The 26086-nt window shown below is 43.2% G+C and overlaps 1 protein-coding gene and 1 long non-coding RNA gene across 4 annotated transcripts in view; both read right to left on the bottom strand.

The window, feature by feature from the left end:
* LOC310665405 overlaps positions 1 to 26086 on the bottom strand; it is a 103323-nt gene that overhangs the window by 6776 nt on the left and 70461 nt on the right. The gene's annotated exons all lie outside the window — the stretch shown is intronic.
* Positions 133 to 26086, bottom strand: part of TFPI (tissue factor pathway inhibitor) — a 46435-nt gene continuing 20481 nt past the window's right edge. For 2 of the 3 annotated variants that reach the window (XM_083412827.1, XM_083412828.1), the window contains exons 2-9: positions 25100 to 25222; positions 17988 to 18188; positions 15510 to 15548; positions 15019 to 15195; positions 13082 to 13159; positions 5906 to 6088; positions 2586 to 2768; positions 133 to 1513 (exon numbers count right to left, since the gene is read on the bottom strand). In XM_083412827.1, coding sequence (XP_083268953.1) covers positions 1428 to 1513; positions 2586 to 2768; positions 5906 to 6088; positions 13082 to 13159; positions 15019 to 15195; positions 15510 to 15548; positions 17988 to 18188; positions 25100 to 25208 — 1056 coding nt within the window. In that variant the 5' untranslated portion in view covers positions 25209 to 25222 and the 3' untranslated portion in view covers positions 133 to 1427. The remainder of the gene's footprint in view (positions 1514 to 2585; positions 2769 to 5905; positions 6089 to 13081; positions 13160 to 15018; positions 15196 to 15509; positions 15549 to 17987; positions 18189 to 25099; positions 25223 to 26086) is intronic. The other variant, XM_083412829.1, reaches the window with a different exon arrangement.

The raw sequence follows: 26086 nt of genomic DNA, 5'->3' as shown, positions 1-26086 counted from the left end.
GTCAGGATAGCTTCCAAGGGGTCAGCGTAACTCAAGCCCAACTTGCTGCTCTGCTAAAAGTTCTCGTTCCATGTTTCACACTAGAAGCAATTTCCAAACCATCTTCAAGGGGCATTATACTAAAAGCAGAACTTTGTTATGATGATTTTTTTAATGACTCAGTTTCATAATAAACAGAAATGGAACCAAGTATTTACAAGCAAAAAAAGGGGGGGATATATCGAGTTTTATGAGGTGGGGAGCCTCTCACGATTGTTTCTTCTGGCAAACCTCCTTGTTTCGGAGCTTTTTCTGGTTTTGCAGTCAGCCGTTGAAAGGATTCACGAATCACGAGAAAGCTCAGATTCCTGAGTGTCTAGTAAAGCTATTGACACCAATTCCCTTTGCTAAATATCATTCAAATGCTCCAGAATCACACAGTTATCAAAAGTATATAGAAAAATGAAACTGGACAATAGCAATGCCATTATTTTATAAAAGCACATGAGGTATAATTTTATACTCCATAACCTAACAAACACAAATCCCTCTGCCTGTTGTCTTTTTTTCTAAAATAGTGACAGGACATCTGCTCCAGGTCAGACAGGCAACGACCAATAGCCAGGGATGATGTGAATTCTAGTCTTTGGATCTGTTGACCACAAACTGTCACCACTACAGTGGAAATAATAAGGAGCAAGGCTACAGTCCAATATATACTTACAGTGGTACCTTGGTCTACGAACAGCCTTGTTAACAAACTATTTGGTGAACGAACTCCGCAAAACCGGAAGTAGGTGTTCCGGTTAGCGAACTTTGCCTCAGAAGCTGAACGGAAGCTGAATGGTGGAAGGGCACTGGCGGCGGGAGGCCTCACTAGGGAAAGCGTGCTTCAGTTTAAGAATGCTTTGGTTTAAGAACAGACTTCCGGAACGAATTAAGTTCGTAAACCGAGGTACCTCTGTACTTGCAAGCAAGCTTCCTTGAGTCCTCAGTAGGACTTACTTCTGAGCAGACAGGCACAGGTTTACTTTGTACATCTGCAATTTCAAAGCCACTTCTTTATCAAAGCCCATATAATAGAATTTATAGCCTTCGCAGCAATTATTATGGTAGATTAGTCATGACTGCAGATTAACATGGGTTATCAAAAGACGAAAATCGGGAATACTGAGGATACAAAAATTCAGGATCAGAGATTTATAACCATGGAAACCGGACAACATTTAAATGTGGGGTAGGGGGGGGGGAGGCCCACTGATTTCTATGCAACCAGCATAAGACAGGCTCACGGTGTTAGTTTTAACAGCGAAAGCTTCAGTTTGTGCCCTCTACAAAATGTACAGGAGAAAGAAGAAACACAAAAACAGCAGCATAAAATCTCGATAAATAATATGTGTGAATAAGGCAGGAAATGCAAATGATAGGCAAAGATGGTAGAAAGGAAGCTATATCCTTTCAATGACAATTTCCCCATCTATCAGCTTCACTTGTTTCTTTCTCTTCCGGCGAATTTTCATTCTGCCTTGGAAACCTGGAGGGAACAAGAAACATAGATGTGGAAAATTATCAGGGGTCAGCAAACTTTTTCAGCAGGGGGCCAGTCACCATCCCTCCGACCCTGTGGGGGGCCAGACTATTTTTTTTGGGGGGGGGATGAACAAATTCCTATGCCCCACAAATAACCCAGAGGTGCATTTTAAATAAAAGCACACATTCTACTCATGTTAAAACACGCTGATTCCCAGACCGTCTGTGGGCCGGATTTAGAAGGTGATTGGGCCGGATCCGGCCCCCGGGCCTTAGTTTGCCTACCCATGGATGTGATATACTAAACCTGGCTCTGAATTCCCATTCTCTTCTGTTTAATCCTAGGTTACAACCCCACCTCGGAACAAGGACCTGTTCTCATGTTGGCTGGTACCCAACTAGCTCATTCTGTCAGCGCAAGGATTTCGATTTGCACAGAGGAGACCACAGAAGAGAAGATATTACTTCTTATTTTTTTAATAACTTTTAAAAAATAACTCCCCCCCTTTTTTTTTTTTTAAAAAAAGTGTCCCTGGATTCTTTGAGAAAAATCTGGTAACCTTATTATAGAATAATTATAATATGCAGCAAGAATTGGAATTTGGGGGAAACCATGGAGGGGTGGAGGGGGAAGTCCTAGGTTGATGAACGGAATTTTAAATTTTAAATGTTGAATTATTTTTCAAATTTCTATACATATTTTTTTAAAGGTCTAAATTTGCTTGACTTGTGTATCAGATACCGTATTTTTTGCTCTATAAGACTCACTTTTTCCCTCCTAAAAAGTAAGGGGAAATGTGTGTGTGTGTCTTATGGAGCGAATGCAGGCTGCACAGCTATCCCAGAAGCCAGAACAGCAAGAGGGATTGCTGCTTTCACTACGCAGCGATCCCTCTTGCTGTTCTGGCTTCTGAGATTCAGAATATTTTTTTTCTTGTTTTTCTCCTCCAAAAACTAGGTGCATCTTGTGGTCTGGTGCGTCTTATAGAGCGAAAAATATGGTAGTTACTTCCCCCCCCCCCCCATGGAGGAAAAAAAAATATTAACCCTTATACCTCAGACTGTTGTGTTTATACCTTTCTTACACATCTGCAGGCAGGACTTCCTAGAGGTAAAGTTGTTTTCGTTCCCACCGCAGCCACTGTAACTGAACGGATGACATTTGCCGGTAGTGAGATTGTAGAAGAACCTTTTCTCGTTGGCTTTGCAAAGGCCTCTGTCCCTGCGCATCACACAGAGGGAAGGGAGCAGGACTGATTCTAGGCACAGGAGGAAGGAGAAGCTCATTAAGGATCCACCAAATCGTTAATGCTCCCATTGCATTTGGGCACCTCTTAAAAAGATGTGCTCCTCTGCTTCCTGCATTTAAGTTCTCAAAACACTGCCAAACCCTTTGTCACGTAAATTCCAAAACTGATAACAACACAACAACGTAACATGCTGGTTAGAAGAATGCTGGAATGAAGTTATATGGTTTTAGCAGAAACATTATAAGGAATTAAGTGAAAACTGATTGGCAATGGGCTAAAGTGGAAAATTTAAAGTTAGATTGTGTTAAGATTAATTATAGAACAAAAAATTTGAGAAAGATGGAAAGGATTTGCTGAAATAGCTATGAACTAGAATACAAAAAAGGGAGGTGTGAGGAGGTCGATGAAACAAGTAAATGAAAAGTAAGGATATGGAAACATTGGATGTGTTTTTAATTTTTTCTGTTCTTTTTGTTGCACTGTTTTTTCTCTGTTTTTCTTTTTTCTTTTGATGTATTGATTGTTAAATTTTTCAATGTTTTTTGTTGTCTTTCTTTTTCTCTTTTTTCCCTGTAATTATTAAACTTCTAATAAATATTATATATAAAAAAAACAAAAAAAAACATAACAGGCTGTATGTAACTATATACACTCTTTTAAAATGCGATTCAACATATCATATCAAAATATATGGTTCTATAGACCAGCATATCATATAAACAAAACATATTATGAGAAATTAAAGTCCAGCAGATTGATCAGGAAATACAATCTATTCAGTTCTTATATTGGCAATATCCACGGTGTGGAATTCTTCTATCAGTCTTGTAGTGTTCCACATGAAGATGCTTTTCAGAATTCTAGCGTTCCTTGTATGCAGGTGTCAGGCGAAAAGCTTGGAAGAGGGACACATGCAGAAAATAAGACAAGGATTCCAGAATAATCCCTTGTTTCGCCCAAGCTGGCTTCGTCAGCCGTGCAGCATTTAAGTTCTCAGCAGGTTATTTGGAAAGAAGACGCGTATCTGAAAGAGTATTCTTTTAAAGTGCAGATTAACGTGGACAGAATGAGGGATGGTGGGGAAAAACCCAGTGACATCATCTGGAAACAGACAGAATGGTCCACATTCAGAAGAGATGGTCAAAGCGCTGATTACTACGCAGTCTTTTCATTTATTTATTTGTGTGAAAAGATTTGTGTTCCGCCAACACTAAGACAATATATATATTGTTTAAAAAAGAATGGGAAAAGTTTATACCTTATATACAAGATCATAGTTAGTGAGTTATAACATTGGTAGGATTTTAAACACACTTGTAATATAATAGAGTGCATGGATAACTTAGAAAGATAAACATAAATGGAGAAGTATTGATATGCAGTTGAAAATAGGATCAATAGGACCCAAGGGAGAGATGAGGAGTCAGGAGATTCCTTGTGACAGCTCCTGTATCTTGTTTGCCTGCCATATCTAAGCTAGAGAGTCTTCCCACAATTGAATGCCTTTGTTTTCATCTATTCAAGGTCACAACTGCATTTCTTAGTTCAGCCCAGAAGTGAAAGTATTTTCCCATTCCCAAGCTGAACCATAAAATTTTCCCTTTACCCTTAAAGCGTTCCCCCCCCCCCCCATCAGTCCTTGTAAAACAGTCAAAAAACCAGACAGAAGGAAGAGCATAAAATACCCAATAAAACCTGTAAAAAACAGAAAATGACTGTTATCACTCTCAGGCCCCTTAACCCCCAACCAAATCTTACTTATTCAAAATTGCATGTCATATATCAAGCAGGACAATTCTCCCCAAAACTAAAACCAGATATTAAACAAAAACCGGTACAGACTGTTCGTATAAAGTTAATATAAGGTTAGGTACTTCTCTTCAATAATTCTTTTCCTTTTCCAAAAAAGTGGTGGCAAATGAGAGTTTGTAATTGTAATCCAGAATTAAATCCGAAATGTAAATCCAAAATGTCCAGTTCTGCAATATATTGTAATCCAAATCTTCCAATTTTTAGGCTTGAAAAATATGCATCCAGGATGTCCAAAGATATTAATTAATTGCTTATTGGCAGGTAGTATTGCATGAATTTCCCTGGTCTTCAGTAAGCACTAAATATCAAATCCAACTCCAGCTATTCCAGGTTCTCCTTCCTTCTTGGGGAATTTCTCCCCCAATATGATGAAGAGTTTTCCTGCTTAGCTTCAGTTTTGTGCCACCAAGTTCAAGGGTTTAAAGTTAAAGCTTATATTTCCACAGTACTTTTGTGTAAGTCTTTTTGCTTTCTACTCTGCCAAAGTATCAATCTGTCAAATTCTGTCCAGCTGTCAATTTACATCCTACCTTTATCCAGAGGACAACTTGACACAGCTGTAGCCAATATGTATCCAAGAGAAAGAGAGTCTCTCAAATGTCCAAAGTCAACTTGTTACAAAATCTCCATAGCTGCAAGTACTATGGTCCGCTCCGATTCACAAAAAGTCCCCTTACAGAGCCTGCCCGCAGAAATCGGAAGCTGACTTCCTTTTTGGCTTCTGTTTCACCAAATCAATCAATTTAAACCTAATTTCTTCTCTTAATTCCTTATTTGGTTTTTATCCCTAATTGGAAAATCCACTGCTTATGGTGGCGGTGTGCGGCTTCGGCTGTAGAGCGCGGTAGAGCCGTGAGCGGACTCAAGCCTTTTCCTTTCCCCCGCGCAAAAACGGCAGTCGGGGGATTATGATTGGCGAGTTTGCATGCTGTGCTGGACCCCTAGAGTCCCCACTCTTCCGTGGGGAGTTTTTCGGGGGGTACCTAGCCCTGGCGCACACCCCCAAAAGCTCTTTCAGCCCGAACCGTGTCGTCTTTTAGACAGAAGACAGAGCGCGCCATCATTGCCTCCGCAGCAAACCGGAAGTCGCGATTATAGAATAATTATACTATGCTGCAAGAATTGGAATTTGGGGAAAACCATGGAGGGTTGGAAGGGGAAGTCCTAGGTTGATGAACGGAATTTTAAATTTTAAATGTTGAATTATTTTTCAAATTTCTATAAATATTTTTTTAAAGGTCTAAATTTGCTTGACGTGTGTATCAGATAGTTACTTTCCCCCCCAGTGGAGGAAAAAATATTAACCCTTATACCACAGACTGTTGTGTTTATACCTTTCTTACACATCTGCAGGCAGGACTTCCTAGAGGTAAAGTTGTTTTCGTTTCCGCCGCAGCCACTGTAACTGAATGGATGACATTTGCCGGTAGTGAGATTGTAGAAGAACCTTTTCTCGTTGGCTTTGCAAAGGCCTCTGTCCCTGCGCATCACACAGAGGGAAGGGAGCAGGACTGATTCTAGGCACAGGAGGAAGGAGAAGCTCATTAAGGATCCACCAAATCGTTAATGCTCCCATTGCATTTGGGCACTTCTTAAAAAGATGTGCTCCTCTGCTTGCTGCCTTTAAGTTCTCAGCAGGTTATTTGGAAAGAAGATCCGTATTTGAAAAAGTCTTAATAGGACCATGGAAGGGATGAGGGTGGACAGTCAGGAGATTCAAAGTGATCTTCATATTTGAATTCAGAATTGGTTTTGTTGTATGTTTATATTCTTGAAAATCAAATTAAATATTATTTCAAAGATATACCGTATTTTTTGCTCTATAAGACTCACTTTTTCCCTTCTATAAAGTAAGGGGAGATGTGTGTGCGTCTTATGGAGCGAATGCAGGCTGCGCAGCTATCCCAGAAGCCAGAACAGCAAGAGGGATTGCTGCTTTCACTGCGCAGCGATCCCTCTTGCTGTTCTGACTTCTGAGATTCAGAATATTTTTTTTCTTGTTTTCCTCCTCCAAAAACTAGGTGCGTCTTGTGGTCTGGTGCGTCTTATAGACCATGAAGAGCATGAAATACACAATGGCATTGCATTCATAAAAGAAGTACAAAAGACATCACAGATCAGTAGATTGGACTGATACATCAACATTGCTATATCGCCTCTGGGTAAACAGGTGAGTGTTAAGCAGCTGCTTAAATACCAATACTGTAGGGGTCTACAGGGTGCCGCAACACTGCAAAATGCTAAAAGGCATAGGCTTTGGATTATACAATATGAGAAACCATATTTATATCATAGGAGTAAAAGCCTAGGACCTTTAACATTTGCTATTTATAGAAATTAAAATGCAGAGAAACAAAGCATGCATACCGATATGGAGGTAAATATTTTAAATTGAATTGAAACTGAATTGAAGGAAGTAGATAAAAACCAAGGCAATGTTTTGCACTAACAAACAATTCGCAATGAATGGGGTTCATTAAATTAAATTTGACACCCGAATTCTAACAGTCCTGTGCTTTGGTCGATTCTTCTTCTTTTTATATACAGTAGCACCTCGGCTTATGTTACCCTTGGGTAATGTAAACTTCGGGTTGTGAAAGCGGCAAACCCGGAAATGTTTCGCTAGGTGCGCATGCGCAGAAGCGCTCTACCACGCCTCGTGCATGCGCAGAAGTGGTCCCCCCGGGTGCGGAAACCTTGGGATCTGACCAGCGCTCCGGAACAGATCCCGTCCGCAACTGGAGTACCACTGTATATATAATTTTTATTATTTTTTGTGTTTTGCAATTTTGAATACTCATTTAAGCAATCGTAAAATATCAGTGACTTCCCTTATTCTTTTTCCATGGTTCGTTTTGCATATCATAAACCCCTGCATATTTTACATAAATTAAACCCTTCAGTATTCCATCATTACATCCATCAAAACTTATTTACACTGTTGAATTTGTCTTAATGCTGCCAAAGGTTTCAAGTGTACACAATTTCACCCCATATACAGTGGTACCTCGGGTTACATACGCTTCAGGTTACAGACTCCAGTAACCCAGAAATAGTGCTTCAGGTTAAGAACTTTGCTTCAGGATGAGAACAGGAATTGTGCTCCGGCGGCGCGGCAGCAGCGGGAGGCCCCATTAGCTAAAGTGGTGCTTCAGGTTAAGAACAGTTTCAGGTTAAGAACGGACCTCCGGAACGAATTAAGTACTTAACCCGAGGTACCACTGTATTCAATAAACATTTTCCAATCTTCTCTAAACGTATGTTCTTATTGCTCTCCTATTCTATATGTTAAGTCTGCAAGCTGCGCATATTCAATCAATATAAGTTGCCATTCTTCTTTCATTGGGACCTCACTCGTTTTCCATTTTGGGGCTAATTAAACATGGGCTGCTGTAGTGGCATACATAAATAACATTTTTTTTGAAACCTGGGAATTTCCATCTGAATTATCCCCAACAAAAAGGACTCTGGTTTGTTTTTTTGGAAAAGTACTTTTATTATTTTCCATTCATTATGGATTATTTCCTAATACTCTTTTACCCTTTCAAAGGCCCACCACATATGAAAAATCGTTCCCTCAACCTCATTGCACCTCCAGCACTTATCTGATTCAGCCTTATACATCTTAGCAAGCCTACTCAGAGTTAAATACCAGTTGTAAATCATTATCAAGTAGTTCTCCTTCAAAGAATAATATGCTGTAAACTTTTATATCTCATATGATATAAAAGAATTACATGGTCTCGTGTAAAAGAACGGCCTCAATCCAGTATATCTGAAGGAGCGTCTCCACCCCCATCATTCTGCCCGGACACTGAGGTCCAGCTCCAAGGGCCTTCTGGCGGTTCCCTCACTGCGAGAAGCCAAGTTACAGGGAACCAGGCAGAGGGCCTTCTCGGTAGTGGTGCCCTCCCTGCGGAACGCCCTCCCACCAGATGTCAAAGAGAGCAACAAGTACCAGACTTTTAGAAGCCATCTGAAGGCTTTTAGGGAAGCTTTTAATGTTTGATGTATTACAGTATTTTAATATTTTTTTGGAAGCCGACCAGAGCGGTTGGGGAAGCCCAGCCAGATGAGCTGGGTATAAATAAATTATTATTATTATTATTATTATTATTATTATTATTTATTATCACAGACTTTGACAAACTCAGAAAGAGTGCATATAACTATACAATGTGCAGTTGCCACGACAATATCCATAAGCATCATGCCTCCTGTGTTATTTACAGGCCTCCATTTTGTGCAATAAACCCTCTTGCAGCTACAATCATATGATCCGGAAATATCTCAGATACTTGTGTGGAAAGAAGGAGAGAGACTTCTCACGAGAAGGGGCCCTCCTGGATCAAACTAAGGCTGGATCTATACTGATAATAATAATAAAAAAACACTATAAAAAGAAACACTGTAAGAGCTCTCAATGCAAAATCCCATTGGGGGTAGATTGATAAAAAATAATTATCATCCGTGTTTTTTTTCTTTAAAAAACGTTTAGGGGTACTCTCATTTTCCTACTCATATTGAAATACTGACCCTCAATGAGGTCAAACTTAAGATTCACAAAATGTTTAGGGGTATGTGTCCCTCTGCGTCCCCCCAGAAAAAAGCACTGAGAATAATAATAATAATAATAATAATAATAATTTATTATTTGTATCCCACACATCTGACTGCCCTATAGCACCATCTGGTGTCACATCTTCATAACGCAGCAAAAAAATAATACTGGGGTGGGGCAGGCCATTGGCTAGCAAAGCACAGTCCTGGCAGTAGGGGGCACACGTTCACACAGATCTGCACTTGCCACTCCCAATCCGGGGCTTCCTGCAAACTCCGTGCTGGTATGTCTCTGCCTGCAGTAAAGGTAAAGGACCCCTGGATGGTAAAGTCTAGTCAAAGGTGACTATGGGGTTGCAGCACTCATCTCGCTTTTCAGGCTGAGGGAGCCAGCGTTTGTCCACAGACAGCTTTCCGGGTCACGTGGCCAGCAGGACTAAACCAATTCTGGTGCAACAATTGCCAGAGCACACAGAAACGCCGTTTAGCTTCCCGCCGCAGTGGTACCTATTTATCTAGTTGCACTGGTTTGCTTTCAAACTGCTAGGTTGGCAGGAGCTGGGATAGAGCGATGGGAGCTCACTCTGTCGCGGGGATTTGAACCGCTAACCTTCCGATTGGCAGGCCCAAGAGGCTCAGTGTTTTAGACCACAGCACCACCTGCGTCTCTGCCTACAGTGTGCTGCCTGCAATGGAGATGACGGATAGTTGGCAGAAGACCTTTGCGAGAGGCAGGGAAGAGGAGATCTCACATGGTTGGAGGCTGGGCAGAGAAAGGGGCACTTCCAGGTGAGAGCTGAGAGTTTGCATCTTTGTCCGCATGGGGTAATAGTCACATATCGTGAGAGAGGACTTTGCATTCTTCCAGCTCTTTTTCTTCTCTTTTTCTAAACTCTTTTTTTCTTTAGAATAGTTTGTTTCTTTTTATTGCATCATGAAAAATGTCTTAATAAAGCTGTAAAAGCAGCATTCAGACCAGAGTGGAACGATTCTTTCCTGAGATCTGGGCACTCTGATTATGTACAATCCCTTACCAGGGTTTTGCAAAAATAAAATAAAATGCAGATTTCCACTTGTTTTTCACTGTGGATATGAATGAGCATGTTTTACAGACGTGGCTGCAAGTGTTTCCCTGCATCTGGTACTGGTTGGTCATCGCTTTTTACTCATGGCTATCTCTTGAATGTGTACTTCAATAGACAGGATGAAGTGAAACACGTCTATCGCAAAGCAGACAATTAAGGGTGAGGCATCGAAACACACACTGGAGGTAGAAATTGCTCCTTTTCCATTTAAAAAAGGAAATAAAAGAGAAAAGTACTGATTTGTCATAATGTAGGGTTGCCATGGGGACGCGGGTGGCGCTGTGTGTTAAGCCACAGAGCCTAGGACTTGTCAATCAGAAGGTTGGCGGTTCAAATCCCCGCGACGGGGTGAGCTCCCGTTGCTCGGTCCCAGCTCCTGCCAACCTAGCAGTTCAAAAGCACGTCAAAGTGCAAGTAGATAAATAGGTACCGCTCCGGTGGGAAGGTAAATGGCGTTTCCGTGTGCTGCTCTGGTTCGCCAGAAGCAGCTTAGTCATGCTGGCTACATGACCTGGAAGCTCTACGCCGGCTCCCTCGGCCAGTAAAGCGAGATGAGCGCCGCAACCCCAGAGTCGGTCACGACTGGACCTAATGGTCAGGGGCCCCTTTACCTTAGGGTTGCCATACGTCCGGAATACCGCCGTCGGCAGCAGCTCAACAACTTTTCTGTCCAGATTTTCACTGGTTGAAATGTGGCAACCCTATCATAATGCCACTCAATTATTTCCAACACAAATGGCTTTCTTCCATTATCGGGATGTTTGGCTACAGCTTGAGTGGTTTCCAGAGTTTATGGCAAATGGAGCCACGGTGCAAAAAATAATAATAAACTAATGCAACGGTTTCCAATCATGTGCACACTCAAAACGTTTCATGGACATCTTATTGTGTGGCTTGCATGTTCATTCCTTGTTTTCTAACCACTATCCACACATTACACGCCGGTCCCCAGAAGTACATGTGAGCGCAAATGCAGATCGCCAGCAGGAAAACATGGCGAAAGGGATCCGTCTTTCCCCAGCTGTTGCTTTCTGCCTTCCGCACCACTGTGGATCACAAAAACGACAAGCCTCAATCTCCAGTACAGCGAAGGCTCACGGAGGAGTACTTGCTCCTTAAAATATGGCTTTTAGAAGAGAAACTAGCAAAGGTGTAAGATAAAAAGGAATTGAGCTAAGGTACTTACTGAAGGAACTATCCAAACCCAAGATCAGGGGTGGTCTGAGATTCTTCAGTGCTCGAATCAAAATGCTCCCTGCTGCCATTGCTCGGGAGCCGAGTTGCGCTCAACACTGCAGAGCTGCGTGTGCACATGGCGACTGTTGCATTGGCAGAGGCCAACCAGACACCATGCCATGCTGGTTGGCCCAGGCCAACATCCGGTCGGGCCACACAGCATTGGGGCAACATCCCACCAGGCCTCCTCTGCCCCCTCAAGATTGGGGGGCCTGAACCCCCTTTCAGGGAACATCAGAGGGCTGTAGAGGCCTCAGCCCCATAGACTTGGTGTGTCTGCGCCACTGTAATGAGGTGGAGGGGGGTGTCATGAGGCTCCATGAGGGTTTCTCCCTAAGCGGGGGGAGCTTCGGAAAGTACTTCTTAAGGAGAAGCCCTTTGCAAAGCTTGCCCCCAGCCCAGTGGGGTGACAAGGCTTTGTGAGGCCTTGCCAAGCCTCGCCACCATGCCAGCCTGCATACCGGTAACCTCCTCTGGCTGACATCCAGACAGACCAGGGAGATATTGATAGGCGACATTTTCCCAAGAGTGGGTAAAATGCACAACCCCTCCCTCCTGCTTCCGCAGGGGAAAGAAATCTATTTACATGATGTTTATTTCTGACATTACAGCACTAGAGAAAAACACGTCCTTTCAGTTCAGTTCTTCTAGCAGGTCAGACAAACTTCCTGAACATGCGCAGTCAGAAGGTTTCAAGTTATAGTCTTCACAAAGACTTATCCAGCCTGTGAATGTCCTGGGAAATTCTTTTCCCCCCACAGATAGGCACATCATGTGATGTCAACAATCTGGCTGTCTGCAGCGGTGATGTTTCCATATACTGACACCCCAGAGTCGGTCACGAGTAGACCTAATGGTCAGGGGTCTCTTTACCTTTATGATACAACAGAGATCAGGATGCTTAACGCTCAGAGAGGGAAAGAAGATTGTGTATCAACCAAAGAGGAGTGGCAGATTAAATTATTGAATTATGCTGAAATGGCAAAGTTTATGGGAGCTATAAGGAACCAAGAGGAGAAAGACTTTATCAGAGACTGGGGGAAATGTGTGGATTATTTGAAAGGTTATTGTACACATAGAAGGTGATTAGCAGGGTTAACTTAAACCAAACAGTTAAAATGAAATTCAAGGAGAAATCAAGGATTAACTAATAATTGGAATAATGAAGACAATGCAGTGTCAGAAACTAAAATAATATAAGAAACCTCAAAAGAGGTAGGAGGAAGTCAAAATATTCATGTTTATTGTAACATCGGATTTGTATTGTTAAAATATCTTTAGAAAACTGAAAAACTCCTGCACATTGACCATCTTCCACCAAAAAGAATCTTGATGCAACCATATATATTCGCATCAAGCCTGAGCTTTTTTGGTATGTTTTATCAAAACATATTTGCATATCAGTGCCGTACAGGAGAGAAAGGTATCATGGAAATAAGATGCTATTTTAGGTTCATTTACATTTCACTTACACTTGACAAAAGTGGTAGTTTATTCCCATTTCCATGCTCATAACTGACAAATACAACAATAGAGAATTCTTAATGCACTGGTACCTCTTTGAATCTCATCTCACGCTGATGAGAGAACCCTATAATTCGTACTTAGTGCTAAACTTTGAATACATACCTTGTTTTACAACTGGAGTAGTATTATTCGTTGTGCTAACCAGCATGTCGGTTATTTGCAATGAATTGGCAGAACGAACTAAAAGGGATGAAACAATGATAAAAGAAGCTTTTAAGAAGTGTGCATAATTAGTAGAGAAAACAATGACTGACATATAACTCATATAATAAGAGTGCATTACCCAAAACCATCTTCTTACTATTTTATTTTAGCACAAGTTGCTCTTTTAGGCTGATTTATGTTTCAGTTACATTTTACAAAAGGTTTATTCCTGTTTGAAATTCAGCAGTGCAGAATTCTGATACTTTATAGTTCTTCCCCCAACTTCTTCACTGAGGATTAAATCACTTCCTCTTCCTCTTCGACTTGCCCTGAGACTAAGAGAAAACAATGGGCTGGATCCAGAGTAACAGTGCAATTCTAACCATGTTTATTTGGAAAGTAGTACCACAGAGTTGAAAAAGCTTACTCCTAGGTAAACGGGGGAAGGACTGCAGCCCCAATTTGTTGAGCTTGTTGTTGTTTAGTCATTTAGTCATGTCCGACTCTTCGTGACCCCATGGAGCAGAGCACGCCAGGCACTCCTGTCTTCCACTGCCTCCCACAGTTTGGTCAAACTCATGCTGGTAGCTTCGAGAACACTGTCCAGCCATCTTATCCTCTGTCATCCCCCTCTCCTTGTGCCCTCAATATTTCCCAACATCAGGGTCTTTTCCAGGGAGTCTTCTCTTCTCACGAGGTGACCAAAGTATTGGAGCCTCAGCTTCAGGATCTGTCCTTCCAGTGAGCACTCAGGGCTGATTTCCTTCAGAATGGATCGGTTTCATCTTCTTGCAGTCCATGGGACTCTCAAGAGTCTCCTCCAGCACCAGAATTCAAAAGCATCAATTCTTCGGCTATCAGCCTTCTTTATGGTCCAGCTCTCACTTCCATACATCACTATTGTTGAGCTTAGGTACCATTAAAATCCATTGGCCAAGTTAGTTGTGACTTAAGTCCCACTGATTTGAATGGGAACATGCAGTGCGATCCATTTATTTATTTACTTATAAAGTACAGTCGTACCTTGGATCTCAAACGCCTTGGCTCCTGAACAAATCGGCCCCCTAACGATCGAAACCCGGAAGTGAGTGTTCCGGTTTTCAAATGATTTTCGGAAGCCAAATGTCCTCCACAGCTTCTGATTGGCTGCAGGGGCTTCTTGCAGCCAATCAGAAGCCGCGCTTCAGTTTCTGAACGTTCTGGAAGTCGAACAGACTTCCGGAATGGATTCTGTTTGGCTTCCAAGGTACGACTGTATTTGTATGCCACCCTCTTGCACAACCTCAGTGACATACAAAAGTTTAAAAGCAATACAGAGTGATCATTAAAGCCACAGGCTACTCAGACAGATATTTTAAACAATTGCAAAAGCCTGTTGGCATAAAAGAAATGGCCCCAAAAATGGAAAGGAAAAGAGGTACCTACAAAAAAAATGTGGCAGAATAAATTGATAGAATACACGGAACCAGCACCTATGACCATGAAAATAAGAAATAATAAAGATGAGGCTAAAAGAAGAGTGGAAGTGCTTGGGAGAATATTTTAGAAGGTATAATATTCTATCAAATCTCCAAGTTAGAATAAACCTATGAGCAGCAGATAATATCAAATATGGAAAGACTTGAGACAAAATTGGGAGGAAGATCAGGATATGCAACCGATCAGTGTTTGCATAGAATGCCACAGAGAGATGGACTGGGAAGTCTTTAGGAAAAGGATAACTGATGGACAATGTGTGATGTAAGTACAACAAAATCCATCTTCAAGGGAAAAGAGACATGGCAGACATCACGGTTTCTGGTAGAGATTGGACCTTCTTGACATGGTATAACCATCATACCGTCTACTACGGGCACCAAGGGATATAATAAGATACAGAAGAAAAGGCCACTTACGGTTGTCCTCACAGGTATCTTGGCATTCTTTCAAAGTATGAAAGTTGTTTTGGTTTCCTAGGCAACCACCATACTGGAACTTCTCACACTTCATCGATTCCTTGTTGAAGAAATACCGGGTAATTAATCCTCGGCAGATACCGGGGTCATTCTCCAGAAGGCAGTAAGGAGGCTTCCCTGCGAATGGAGATTGTTTGAGGGGAGAAAGTGTCAGAGAATCCAATATGGCCATTAATGAAGGACTTACTGCAGTTTACCAAAAGTGGGCACAATCTAACTCAATTTAAGCATTTTGGCAAAGCGTGGGAGACAAATAGGGGCAAAGCAAGAATGCAATGTATTTTCTGCTGCTGAGGATCACAAAACTAAAACATTGATTGAAAAACCAGCTAAGATGTAGTTTAAAGTATCAAAAAGATGATTAAAATCAGCAGTAGCTAAAAAGAAACAAAACACAGGTAACACACATAGAACACATTTCTTTCAGTTACCTGTCTGAGATTTTGATCTCTTTTTCTTCTCAGGCACATCTGAAATTGAAACAAAATGTTTTTAGTGTAGACCTGGGGGCGGGGGGATAGCATTTACTAAAGAAATGTATATATATTCGCCCATAATGATATACCCCAAAACACTGAACCATTTCTCATGGTTCCAGAGTGTTTATCTAACCAAAATTCCATATTTTATTTTAGAAATGCTGCACATGATCCCATTCTCTGTCCTAGCTCCTGCCAACCTAGCAGTTTGAAAGCACCAATGCAAGTACATAAATAAGTACCGCTGTGGTGGGAAGGTAAATGGCATTTTCGTGCAGTCTGGTTTTCATCACAGTGTCCAGTTGCACCAGAAGCGGTTTAGTCATGCTGGCCACATGACTTGGAAATCTGTCTGTGGACAAATGCCGGCTCCCTCGTCTTGAAGCAAGATGAATGCTGCAACCCCACAGTTGCCTTTGACTGGACTTAACCACCCAAGGGTCCTTTACCTTTACCTTTTTTTAGGCATAGGATTGCAACAACAATCTAACTAATTTAACAGTAGATTTGATCAAATCTGCCCCAGCATGAATATTGTCTTATGTGCAGCCATGTCATCTTAATTTTTTCAGAGGTGACATTTGATCAGGAGTAAGGCTCACGTGAAGTACCAACAGCTGTGGACAACTAGGCATGTTGAGATTAATGCAAGAAGAGAAGTGAATGAGATCAGTAATGGGATTTGATATTTCAGCTGCAACCTGAATCCAGAGACCAGCTGGAGTGTTCCAACACACGAGCCTAACCCATACACAATGAATTTCCTGGCTGATTGTCAAAAGCTAATCTGCAATTTGAATTTGCTGGCCTACAAGTGTTGCCAGTACTGTGTGTGTTTGTGTTGATGTGTGTATTTGCTTTGTTGCAGCTTTCATGATCACATGGAAGGGAAAAAGGGCAACCTGCTATAATGGCGCTAGTCAAAGTGGGTGGGATGCTTCATGAATGGTACCCATTCCTGGCACATTAGGGGGCAAGTTGTCAGTCCTCCCCATCAGTTTAGGAAACAGTGTGCTATAATGCTATGTTTTAATGGGCTTTCCCACGCTTTTCTTCATATCCAAGAATTGAGCCAAATGCTTTAAGCAGCTCTTAGCTTTCCGTTGGCCTGATAATAACCACATTCGCTTTGCTCTTTTCCTCTTTTGCTAAAAGGATGCTCCAAACACAGCCGACGTTTTGCCTTTGAAATGATTCACTTGTGTGAGCACTGCAATGTCTGGGTTTGGTTCACACGCCACATGCTTGTCACAGTGATGACCGACACTTGTGAAATGGTCCCATTCCACACCAGAGTAAGGGCTTCAGGGTAATCTGTTGTCACTTCCAAGGGAACCAATTTCAGTGGGAGCAGTTCACTTTTTCAGTCATCGTGATAAGCCTTTGATGAAGTATTAAGTTTAAAAACTATGCATGTAAGAGTCTAATGAGTGTGCTCATTAGAGCTGGTAGGGTGAAAGGCAGGGAGGCCCACCGTAGGTGGCGACAGAGGACATGGCTAGCTATGCCAGAGCCAGCAAGAGGCAGAGGCACTAATTCTGCTTCCCTGTTGAGTTCTAAAGAGGAAGCTGACATCCAGTTGTCAGCCTCTAGAGTCTAAACCAGTGGTTTTCAACCATCGTGCCATGGCTCACTTGCGTGCCTTGAATGATGGTCAGGGATGTCATGGGCGACAGTGGCCTCTGTCCCTCTTTCCTTCCCTCCCTCCTCTGATGCCCTCTGATGCAAACAACATGGCAGTCAGTCCTGCCATTTGAAAACCTGCTGCTCCTATTGGCTGCCTCCAATACTAGACATGAAGTGTAAAGGTAAAGGTACCCCTGACCGTTAGGTACAGTTGTGGACGACTCTGGGGTTGCGGTGCTCATCTCAAGCTATAGGCTGAGGGAGCCGGCGTTTGTCTGCAGACAGCTTCCAGGTCATGTGGCCAGCATGACTAAACCGCTTCTGGCAAACCAGAGCAGCGCACGGAAATGCTGTTTACCTTCCCGCCCAAGCGGTACCTATTTATCTACTTGCACCTTGACATGCTTTCGAACTGCTAGGTGGGCAGGAGCTGGGACCAAACAACAGGAGCTCACCCCGTCGCGGGGATTCGAACCGCCAACCTTCTGACCGGCAAGCCCTAGGCTCTGTGGTTTAGACCACAGCGCCACCCATGTCCCAGACATGAGGTGATGTATCAGTTTACTTATATAAAGTATTTTCACTTCAGCAAAAAGGCTCCTGAAAGCGCTAACATGCAATCAGTTTAAAAAAGACTGTCTTAAAATATAGGGGAGAAAGAAAGAGGGGAGAGAAGTGGGAGAAAAGGAAACCCAGCTACCAATTCATAAAGTGAAATAACATTTCCTATAAGGATCCGATGGGAGGAAAATGTGCTGCATTTAACCTAAAGAAAGAGAGAAATGGAGGAAGCCATGTACTGACCTGGTACTATGCACTTTAGCTGGCACTCCTCTAGAGTCAGGAAGTTGTTTTCATTGCCTTCGCATCCACCATAGTTAAAGATTTCACACTGGCGGGTTTGGATGTCAAAGTGATACCGGACATGCAATGCTTTGCAGGGCCCGCCATCCGCTTTGAAGGCACAGATGGACATGCCCAGTTTCAGTGGGGGCCAAGCAGGACCTGGAGGAAGATGAAGGAAAGTTCAGCATATCATAATCCACTTATAAACGCCATTTCCAACTCCAGCTCCGGCGGGAAGGTAAACGGTGTTTCCGTGCGCTGCTTTGGTTCACCAGAAGCAGCTTAGTCATGCTGGCCACATGACCCGAAAGCTGCACACCGGCTCCCTCGGCCAATAAAGCGAGATGAGCACCGCAACCCTAGAGTTGGCCACGGCTGGACCTAATGGTCAGGGGTCCCTTTACTTTACCTTTTACCACTGATAGGTAAGAGAGAGACCTGGGTGTTCAAGCCATGCTACACAAAACAGTGAACTATAGATCAGCATTTGTGGATTACAATAGATCAGGGGTCGGCAAGGGTGGGCCAGTTCACTCCAGTGGAAATCCCTCCGTGGGCTGGATCACACGTGCACATGACCGCGCATGCCCACTTTTTCTGGTGTCTGCGCAGACGCAATTTCCAGCATCTGCGCATGTGCAGATGCAATTTCTGGTACCGCGAAAGCAAGTCCCCAAGTTGCTCTGCACCGGTTTAGTGCAGTGTGTGGGGACTTGCTGAGCTGGTGGCTTGGTTCTGGGGTGGCTCGTGGGCCGGAGAAATGACCCCCATGGGCCGTTTGTGGCCCATGGGCCTTAGGTTGCCAACCCCTGCATTAGACAGTGTGACACCAATTCCAGTATTTTTAACTGTTTTTATATGTGGAATTGTTTTTCAACATTTGTATTGTTTTTATACACTGATTTTTAAAAATATAATTGTTTTATATATTGAGCCTGTTCTTACACTTTTTCTGTTGTATAGTTGCAACCGTTTTCTTTGTTTCCAGATTGCCCATTTCATTGACGTAACCTGCCCTGGAGCCTTCTGGTTAAGGGTAGGTAAGAAATCTAACAAATAAAAAATTATGCAAATGGCACTTGGGCTCTAAATGCATGCCTGTTTTTCTTGCAGGGGGTTACGGATATGTAAAATGTGCCACGTCATACCTGAGTGCTGATGAGCACCAAATATTCTCCAGAGGGCAGCATCGCCCCAGAAAACAACACACCAGGGAGTCATAAATTCAACAGACTCACTGGAACATCCAGATCTAAAGCCAACACCCACAGTTTTTGCAGTTTCCTAGTAAGAAGCTGACAGGCCACAAATTGATACAGGACCAAGTTTTTAAAAAGCCAATTTGGGAATTAGGTGCAGTTTAAAAGGAAGCAGCTGCTCTTAGATAGACCTTAGACATTCCCCCCAGGGTTGTGTGTCCCTTTATAGATTTGTGAAGGCGGAGTTCTGTGAGCGCACCCTTTGAATAAAAAATCTTCAAGAACTGCATATTATTATTATTATTATTATTATTAATACTGCCCTATACCCGCAGGTCTTATGGCAATTCACAAGGTAAGATCACATCATAAAAACACAAAATACATAACACAAATAAAAACAAAAACAACTTAATAATCCCCCCCAGCACATTTTAAAAGGGCCTTAGATGTCAGTCAAAGGCCTGGTTGCAAAGGAAAGTTCTTGCCTAGTATCTAAAGATCTATAACCATAGCACCAGGCAAGCCTCCCTGGGGAGAGCATTCCATAGGCGGGGAGCCACTGCAGAGAAGGCCCGTTCTCATGTTGCCAGCCTCCTAGCCTCTCGAACCTTTTAATTGTTCTCTGAGATGTGGAGGGAGGAAAAAGTAAAACCGGGATGTTCCGGGATCAAATCAGAAACCGGGATGCCTTCTGGAATTCCGGGACTGTCCCTAGGAAATTGGGACACTTGGAGGGTATGGTACCAGGAGTGGTGGTGGGGAGCTAGTTGAGATGGTGGGGAGTGTTGTGTGGTGCAAACACATACCTGCAGGAGCACTGCATTGGCTCTGCTGGTGTGTCTGAACCATACAGACCAGGCTGCTGTCTTCCCCTTGCACTCCTAGTAAACAACAGTGACACCCTTGCTGTGACGTCAGGCAAGTGCAGGCACAGGCAAACTCGGCCCTCCAGATGTTCTGGGACTACAACTCCCATCTTCCCTAGCTAACAGGACCAGTGGTCAGGGATGATGGGAGTTGTAGTCCCAAAACATCTGGAGGGCTGAGTTAGCCTATGCCTGGGTAAGTGCTTCCACCCAACTAGGCTGTCCGCTACTCAGTAAATAGCTTCAGGGCCCTATCCCTAAGGCATAGACCCAGCCTCACGTACCTTTGAGCTGGTGCTAGATATGGATGCCAATTTACTTTCTTTTCCTTTAAAAACTAACATGCCGACCGGCGATGCGTTTGGGCCTGATGCCCAACAATTGCTGTTACTTATTTTAAAAAAGAGGCATTGATTAGAATATTCCACCAAATATAAATACAGTGGTACCTTGGTTCTCAAACAACATGGAACCTAAACACTGCAAACCCGGAAGTAGGTGTTCCGGTTTGTGAACTCTTTTCGGAAGTCGAACGTGCTCCGTTTTGAGTGTTACACTTCCGATTTGAGTACCACACTTCCGATTTGAGTGCCGCACTTCTGTTTTGAGTGTTGCGCTAAGATCTGTCTGTTATTCCTATTTATTTTGCGTTTTTGTGGCTCTTTTGTTTTTGTGACTGTGTGGAACCCAATAAATCATCATACTCATCACCATAATTTTATTGTTTATACCCTGCCCATCTGGGCAGCTTCCAGCAAAATATAAAAAATAATAAAATGCCTAAGCAGGGCTGCCTTCAGGTGTTTTCTAAACGTTGTGTAATTCTTTACAGTGGCGGAGTTTCATGCTGTGGCACCGGGGGGGGGGGGGCGGAGAGCAGGTGGGGGCGGGCTGGTGTGCGTCCCGGGGGTGTGGCACCATGCCGCCCACAGGGGCATGGTGTGTGTCCTGGGGGTGTGGCATGCCGCCTGCAGGGGCGTGGCGCCAAGTGCGGGCAGGGGAACAACCGCTATGGCATCCCACCGGGATCGCGCTGCTGGGGGCGGTGTGCTCCCCCCACATTCCTCTTCCTCCGCCAGTGATTCTTTATCTCCCTGACATCTGATGGAAGGGCACCACTGCCGAGAAGACCCTTTGCCAGGTGTGTGTATATAGCATTTTTGGATTGCTCTTTGGGACGTGACTGTAGACTATCCTTGGCAATGTGTCTGTGGAGGTCGTCACCATGAACTCTTGCACTTTAAAATTGACCGCTGCACCGCCTTGTTTCCAATGAATTGTATAATATTATAGGATAATTGGCAGCTGATGTCATCTACTCTCAAGGCTAAATTACCAATCTACTTCATTTTTAAGTTGTACGCAAGCAATTGTCTAGGCCTTTGTTCCCTGGGGCTGGGGTCACTGTGAGTGAGTCCGCAGTGATTCCTGAAATGGCCCATGTTTTGTTCCTCTTTGCAGCTTATTTCTCTGGGAGCTTCCCCATGACTAACAGAAGCAGAATAAGTTCTGCAAACTTATTCCCAGATGACTTCATGAGACAGCATTTTAAGCTCAGTCCTCAGGAGGGCAGGACAGATTTTTTAAAACAACAACAACATTTAGAGAGCCACCCAGTTTCTTGCCGGTTTCTCATGGCCCCGCGTGGCTTTTATTTCTATGGAAGTGTTGGCTGCTATGCATGTGTGGGTTCAGATTTGTTGGAATCCACAGGGAGAAGTTAGGCAGAAAGTGTGTAAATTTTGAGGAAGGGAAACTGAAAATCAAGCATGTATGTTGGCGGAAATAAGGCAGAGCTAGGATGCTGGTCCTAATAAGTCCCACAGAGACCATGCCTTACGCCAGGGGTGCAAATTGACGAAGACGAATGTTATAAATAAACTATTCCACCAACGGTTTAGCCTCCACTGAATTGCAAAAGCAATCTCAGACTTTTTTTGGGGGGGTTGAGCTATCTTTTCAGCATGCTCGCTGCATCCTAGAATGACACTGAGTACACTGGAAATAATGCAAGCATGGAAGAAATAGCGATTGCTACATAAGAGATGAAGATACATCGCTGCATCTCAAAATGAGGTCCTCTTGGGCTGCAAGTTCTGGAAGGCTTATAGAGCCCTTTGCTTCTTTTATTTACAGTGGTACCTTGGTCTCAAACTTAATCCATTCCGGAAGTACATTCCAAAACCAAAGCTTTCCAAAACCAAGGCACACTTTCCCACAGAAAGTAATGCAAAATGGATTAATCCGTTCCAGTCTTTTAAAAACAACCCCCAAAACAGCAATTTAACATGAATTTTACTATCTAAAGAGACCATTGATCCATAAAATGAAAGCAATAAACAATGTACTGCAGTCACACATTCAATCAATCAGTAGCTGAACTGGGTCAGCAGTGGTTTAGACCACAGCGCCACCAGTGTCCACTGACTATACACAGCACAGTTCATGAAATATAATATAGAGGGTCCATTTTACTGGAGCTTATGGCAGAATGCTGAAAAGTAGACTTTACACGTGGCTATCACAAGAAAAGCAGCCTCGCATCTCCTCTACCCCTCTCTTTTGAGAATGTCTAATAAAGCAAAACTACCTAGCCAAAGCAAATCTCTTTCCAGAATGCGGCAGCAATTTAATTCTGCACATCCATTTGTGTACAATGGGCTTTAGATTGGAACAATTGATTTCAAATGGGTACGAGTCGCTACATCTTTTTGTGGCCTGTTCTTCTGTCGGCTAGCTGCTTCTTTTATAGGAAGGGCTATTCCCATGTACAGTGTTACCTCGCAAGACGAATGCCTCGGAAGACGAAAAACTCGCAAGACGAAAGAGTTTTTCGTTTTCTGAGTTGCTTCGCAAGACAGATTTCCCTATGGGCTTGCTTTGCAAGACGAAACGTCTTGCGCCTTTTTTAAAAAACCGCCAATGCATTCCTATGGGAAACCGTCAATACACAGCGGTGCTTCGCAAGATGAAAAACTCGCATAACGAAAAAACTCGCAGAACGAATTAATTTCGTCTTGCGAGACACCACTGTATATGCATTCTGCACAGCTGTAATTGCAAGGCTTTTTCCAAATACATTTTGCTGATGAACTTTATCAAGGGAAAACAGCTTGTCACACAGAGAGAAGATGACCTTCTTCTTTGTCCCCTCCATCAGCTTGATTTGACAACTTGCCAGCCACCCAGGCATACTTTGCTGAAAGCTTTTCCTGTTAGATGAGCCCAATTGTCAAACTGCGATGCTAATACTTCACAGGCCTTCCCATTTACAAGAAAACGGCATTTTGACTGCTGTGACTCATTCCCTTTGGGAAATGCAGCCGGGGGTGGGGTGGGATAAAGGTTGCTGGACATGATCTAGCACCTCAGTGCTCTCTTTGTAACACACAAAATAACGTGCGCCCAGGAATTTTTGTAAAAAAAACCACATCATGCATATTTTGTGGCTTTGGGCATTATCCTCAGTGCTGTTCCATAGTAATTGTCTATCTTTTGCTGTTTTTTCGTTTGGTCCAGATTAGGGACAGAGGAATCAACCTATTGCCATTCCATGTCAACTTCACATGTGCTTATTCAAAAATCTGTTCCATCTTATTTTTATGTTAATTTGTGTGTTTTTTAAAAAAACTCTGTAAGAAATTTCACACTTATATATGTTGTTAAATTTTAACAGAAAATATGTACACACAGGTCTTGCTATCCAAACGCTTGTTGTATGAAAATTCACTTATCCAAACACGAGGAATTAGCACCCAAACCTCGCTACACACACTGCAGATTCAGATATCCCAACAGCCAGACCTATGCGTAGTACTGTAAACAAATACAGTGGTACCTCGGGTTACATACGCTTCAGGTTACATACGCTTCAGGTTACAGACTCCACTAACTCAGAAATAGTGCTTCAGGTTAAGAACTTTGCTTCAGGATGAGAACAGAAATCGTGCTCTGGCAGCGCGGCAGCAGCAGGAGGCCCCATTAGCTAAAGTGGTGCTTCAGGTTAAGAACAGTTTCAGGTTAAGTACGGACCTCCAGAACGAATTAAGTACTTAACCCGAGGTTACCACTGTAAGCAGCTTTTAACAAGCCCTACTTTGGGGTGTTTTGCTGGGAAGTGTGAGGGAGGGAGAGAGACCACACAATAAGAGAGCATTTTTTCTTTCCCCATTTGCCTTTTGCAAATTTCAGAGGGTTTTCCTGGGCTTTTTTGTTTTGGTCATTTTGGGGTCTGAATTCCATGACCAGTAATACATTGGAAACGTTCCCATAGGAATCAATGGAAATCATCAACTCGCTATGTGAACACTTGCCAGAAAAATTATTCTTGGAGAACGCATTGTGTTCGGATAGCAAGACCTGTGTGTATCTCATTTTACATATTTCTAAATATATGTTTAAGCATTTGGGGGCATTTTTGAATGAGCCAATAGTTCCATCGCAAAATTCAGAGAAGTGCGTAATTCAATTGATGTTCTGATTTGTGTATTAGTCCAAGATGTGTGCATTTAGTCAGTTGACTTGAAAATGTGGACCAAGCAAAATTCTCCTCCGCCCCTAGCTCAAATTAACAAGGTTATGGGTTTTCGTACAGTCAAACGTCAGAAGTCAAACGGAATTTGTTCCAGAAGTCTGACTTCCAAAACATTTGGAAACCAAAGCGTGGCTTCCAATTGGCTGCAGGAAGCTCCTGCTGTGTTAGCCCTTTGGACACCCGGCTTCCAAAAATAGTTCACAAAGTGGAACATTCACTTTCGGGTTTGCGGTGTTCGGGAGCCAAAACGTTTGAGAGCTAAGCTGTTCGAAAACCAAGGTACGACTGTATTTCAAGTTATTCACATGTTCACTGGGCAAAGAATTGCTCGTGCAAACAGATTGCTCAAATATGAGGGAAAACGGAAGAAAGCCACAAAGTTTATGTGCAACTTGGACTGACGCGGTGCCATGTTATTCAGCTAAACAGGGGCGCTTTGTTTCAATGCGCTGTAGTCAGATCTCTTACCGACAGCCTCTCCATATTCCTCCTCCTCCTCTGAAGGTGCAGTCCCATGACATGGCCCATTGCTGGACAGAAGATACAAGATGGCAGCTAGAAATACATCTGCTCTCATTCTGCTCGCCTCTCCTGAATAATGCAAAAGAAAACATGACGCCGGAGAACGTGATGCACTTGAAACCCAAATTTGTTTTGAAATACCACATTTTGTTTTAATGGCCTTGGACAAGCTATCGGCTCTCAGCTTAGCCAGAGTTATCTCCTAGTACAGTGGTACCTCGGGTTAAGTACTTAATTCGTTCCGGAGGTCCGTTTTTAACCTGAAACTGTTCTTAACCTGAAGCACCACTTTAGCTAATGGGGCCTCCTGCTGCCGCCGCGCCGCCTGAGCACGATTTCTGTTCTCATCCTGAAACAAAGTTCTTAACCCGAGGTACTATTTCTGGGTTAGCGGAGTCGGTAACCTGAAGCGTATGTCACCTGAAGCGTATGTAACCCGAGGTACCACTGTATAGAAATGAGGACAAATCGGGGTTGAGGAACCTGTACCCACCCCCCAGGATAAAGAAAGGCGCAAGAGGATAGCTCTATGTCCTCCAAGGAATGAGTGCCTTCTAAGTTTCATCCTTCCTCAAAATGATACTCTCCTTCCCTGAAATTTGCCTTCTCCCTGACAGCAGGAGAGTTATCATTGTGGGAATGGGGCACAGCTATAATGTCCCTGAAGGTCTCATCCATCACTGTCTCTGCCTCTCTTACTTTTTCCATGTCTGCCACCTTAGCCTCAGGGGAACTACAGTGGTACCTCAGGTTAAGTACTTACCATATTTTTCGCACCATAGGGCGCACCGGACCTTAGGACGCACCTAGTTTTTTGGGGGGGAAATAAAGGGAAAAAAAATTATTTCCCCCCCAGGTGCGCTGCACCAATCCCGAAGCTTGGGGCGTGCTGAGCTCAGCGCGCCCCAAGCTTCTGGGTGCCGGCAAGGTCTC

Source organism: Podarcis tiliguerta, assembly GCF_965153285.1.
Source record: "Podarcis tiliguerta genome assembly, chromosome: 1".
NCBI lineage: Eukaryota > Metazoa > Chordata > Lepidosauria > Squamata > Lacertidae > Podarcis > Podarcis tiliguerta.
Note: the sequence above shows the minus strand (reverse complement) of the source record. Positions and strands in the feature narration are given on the sequence as shown.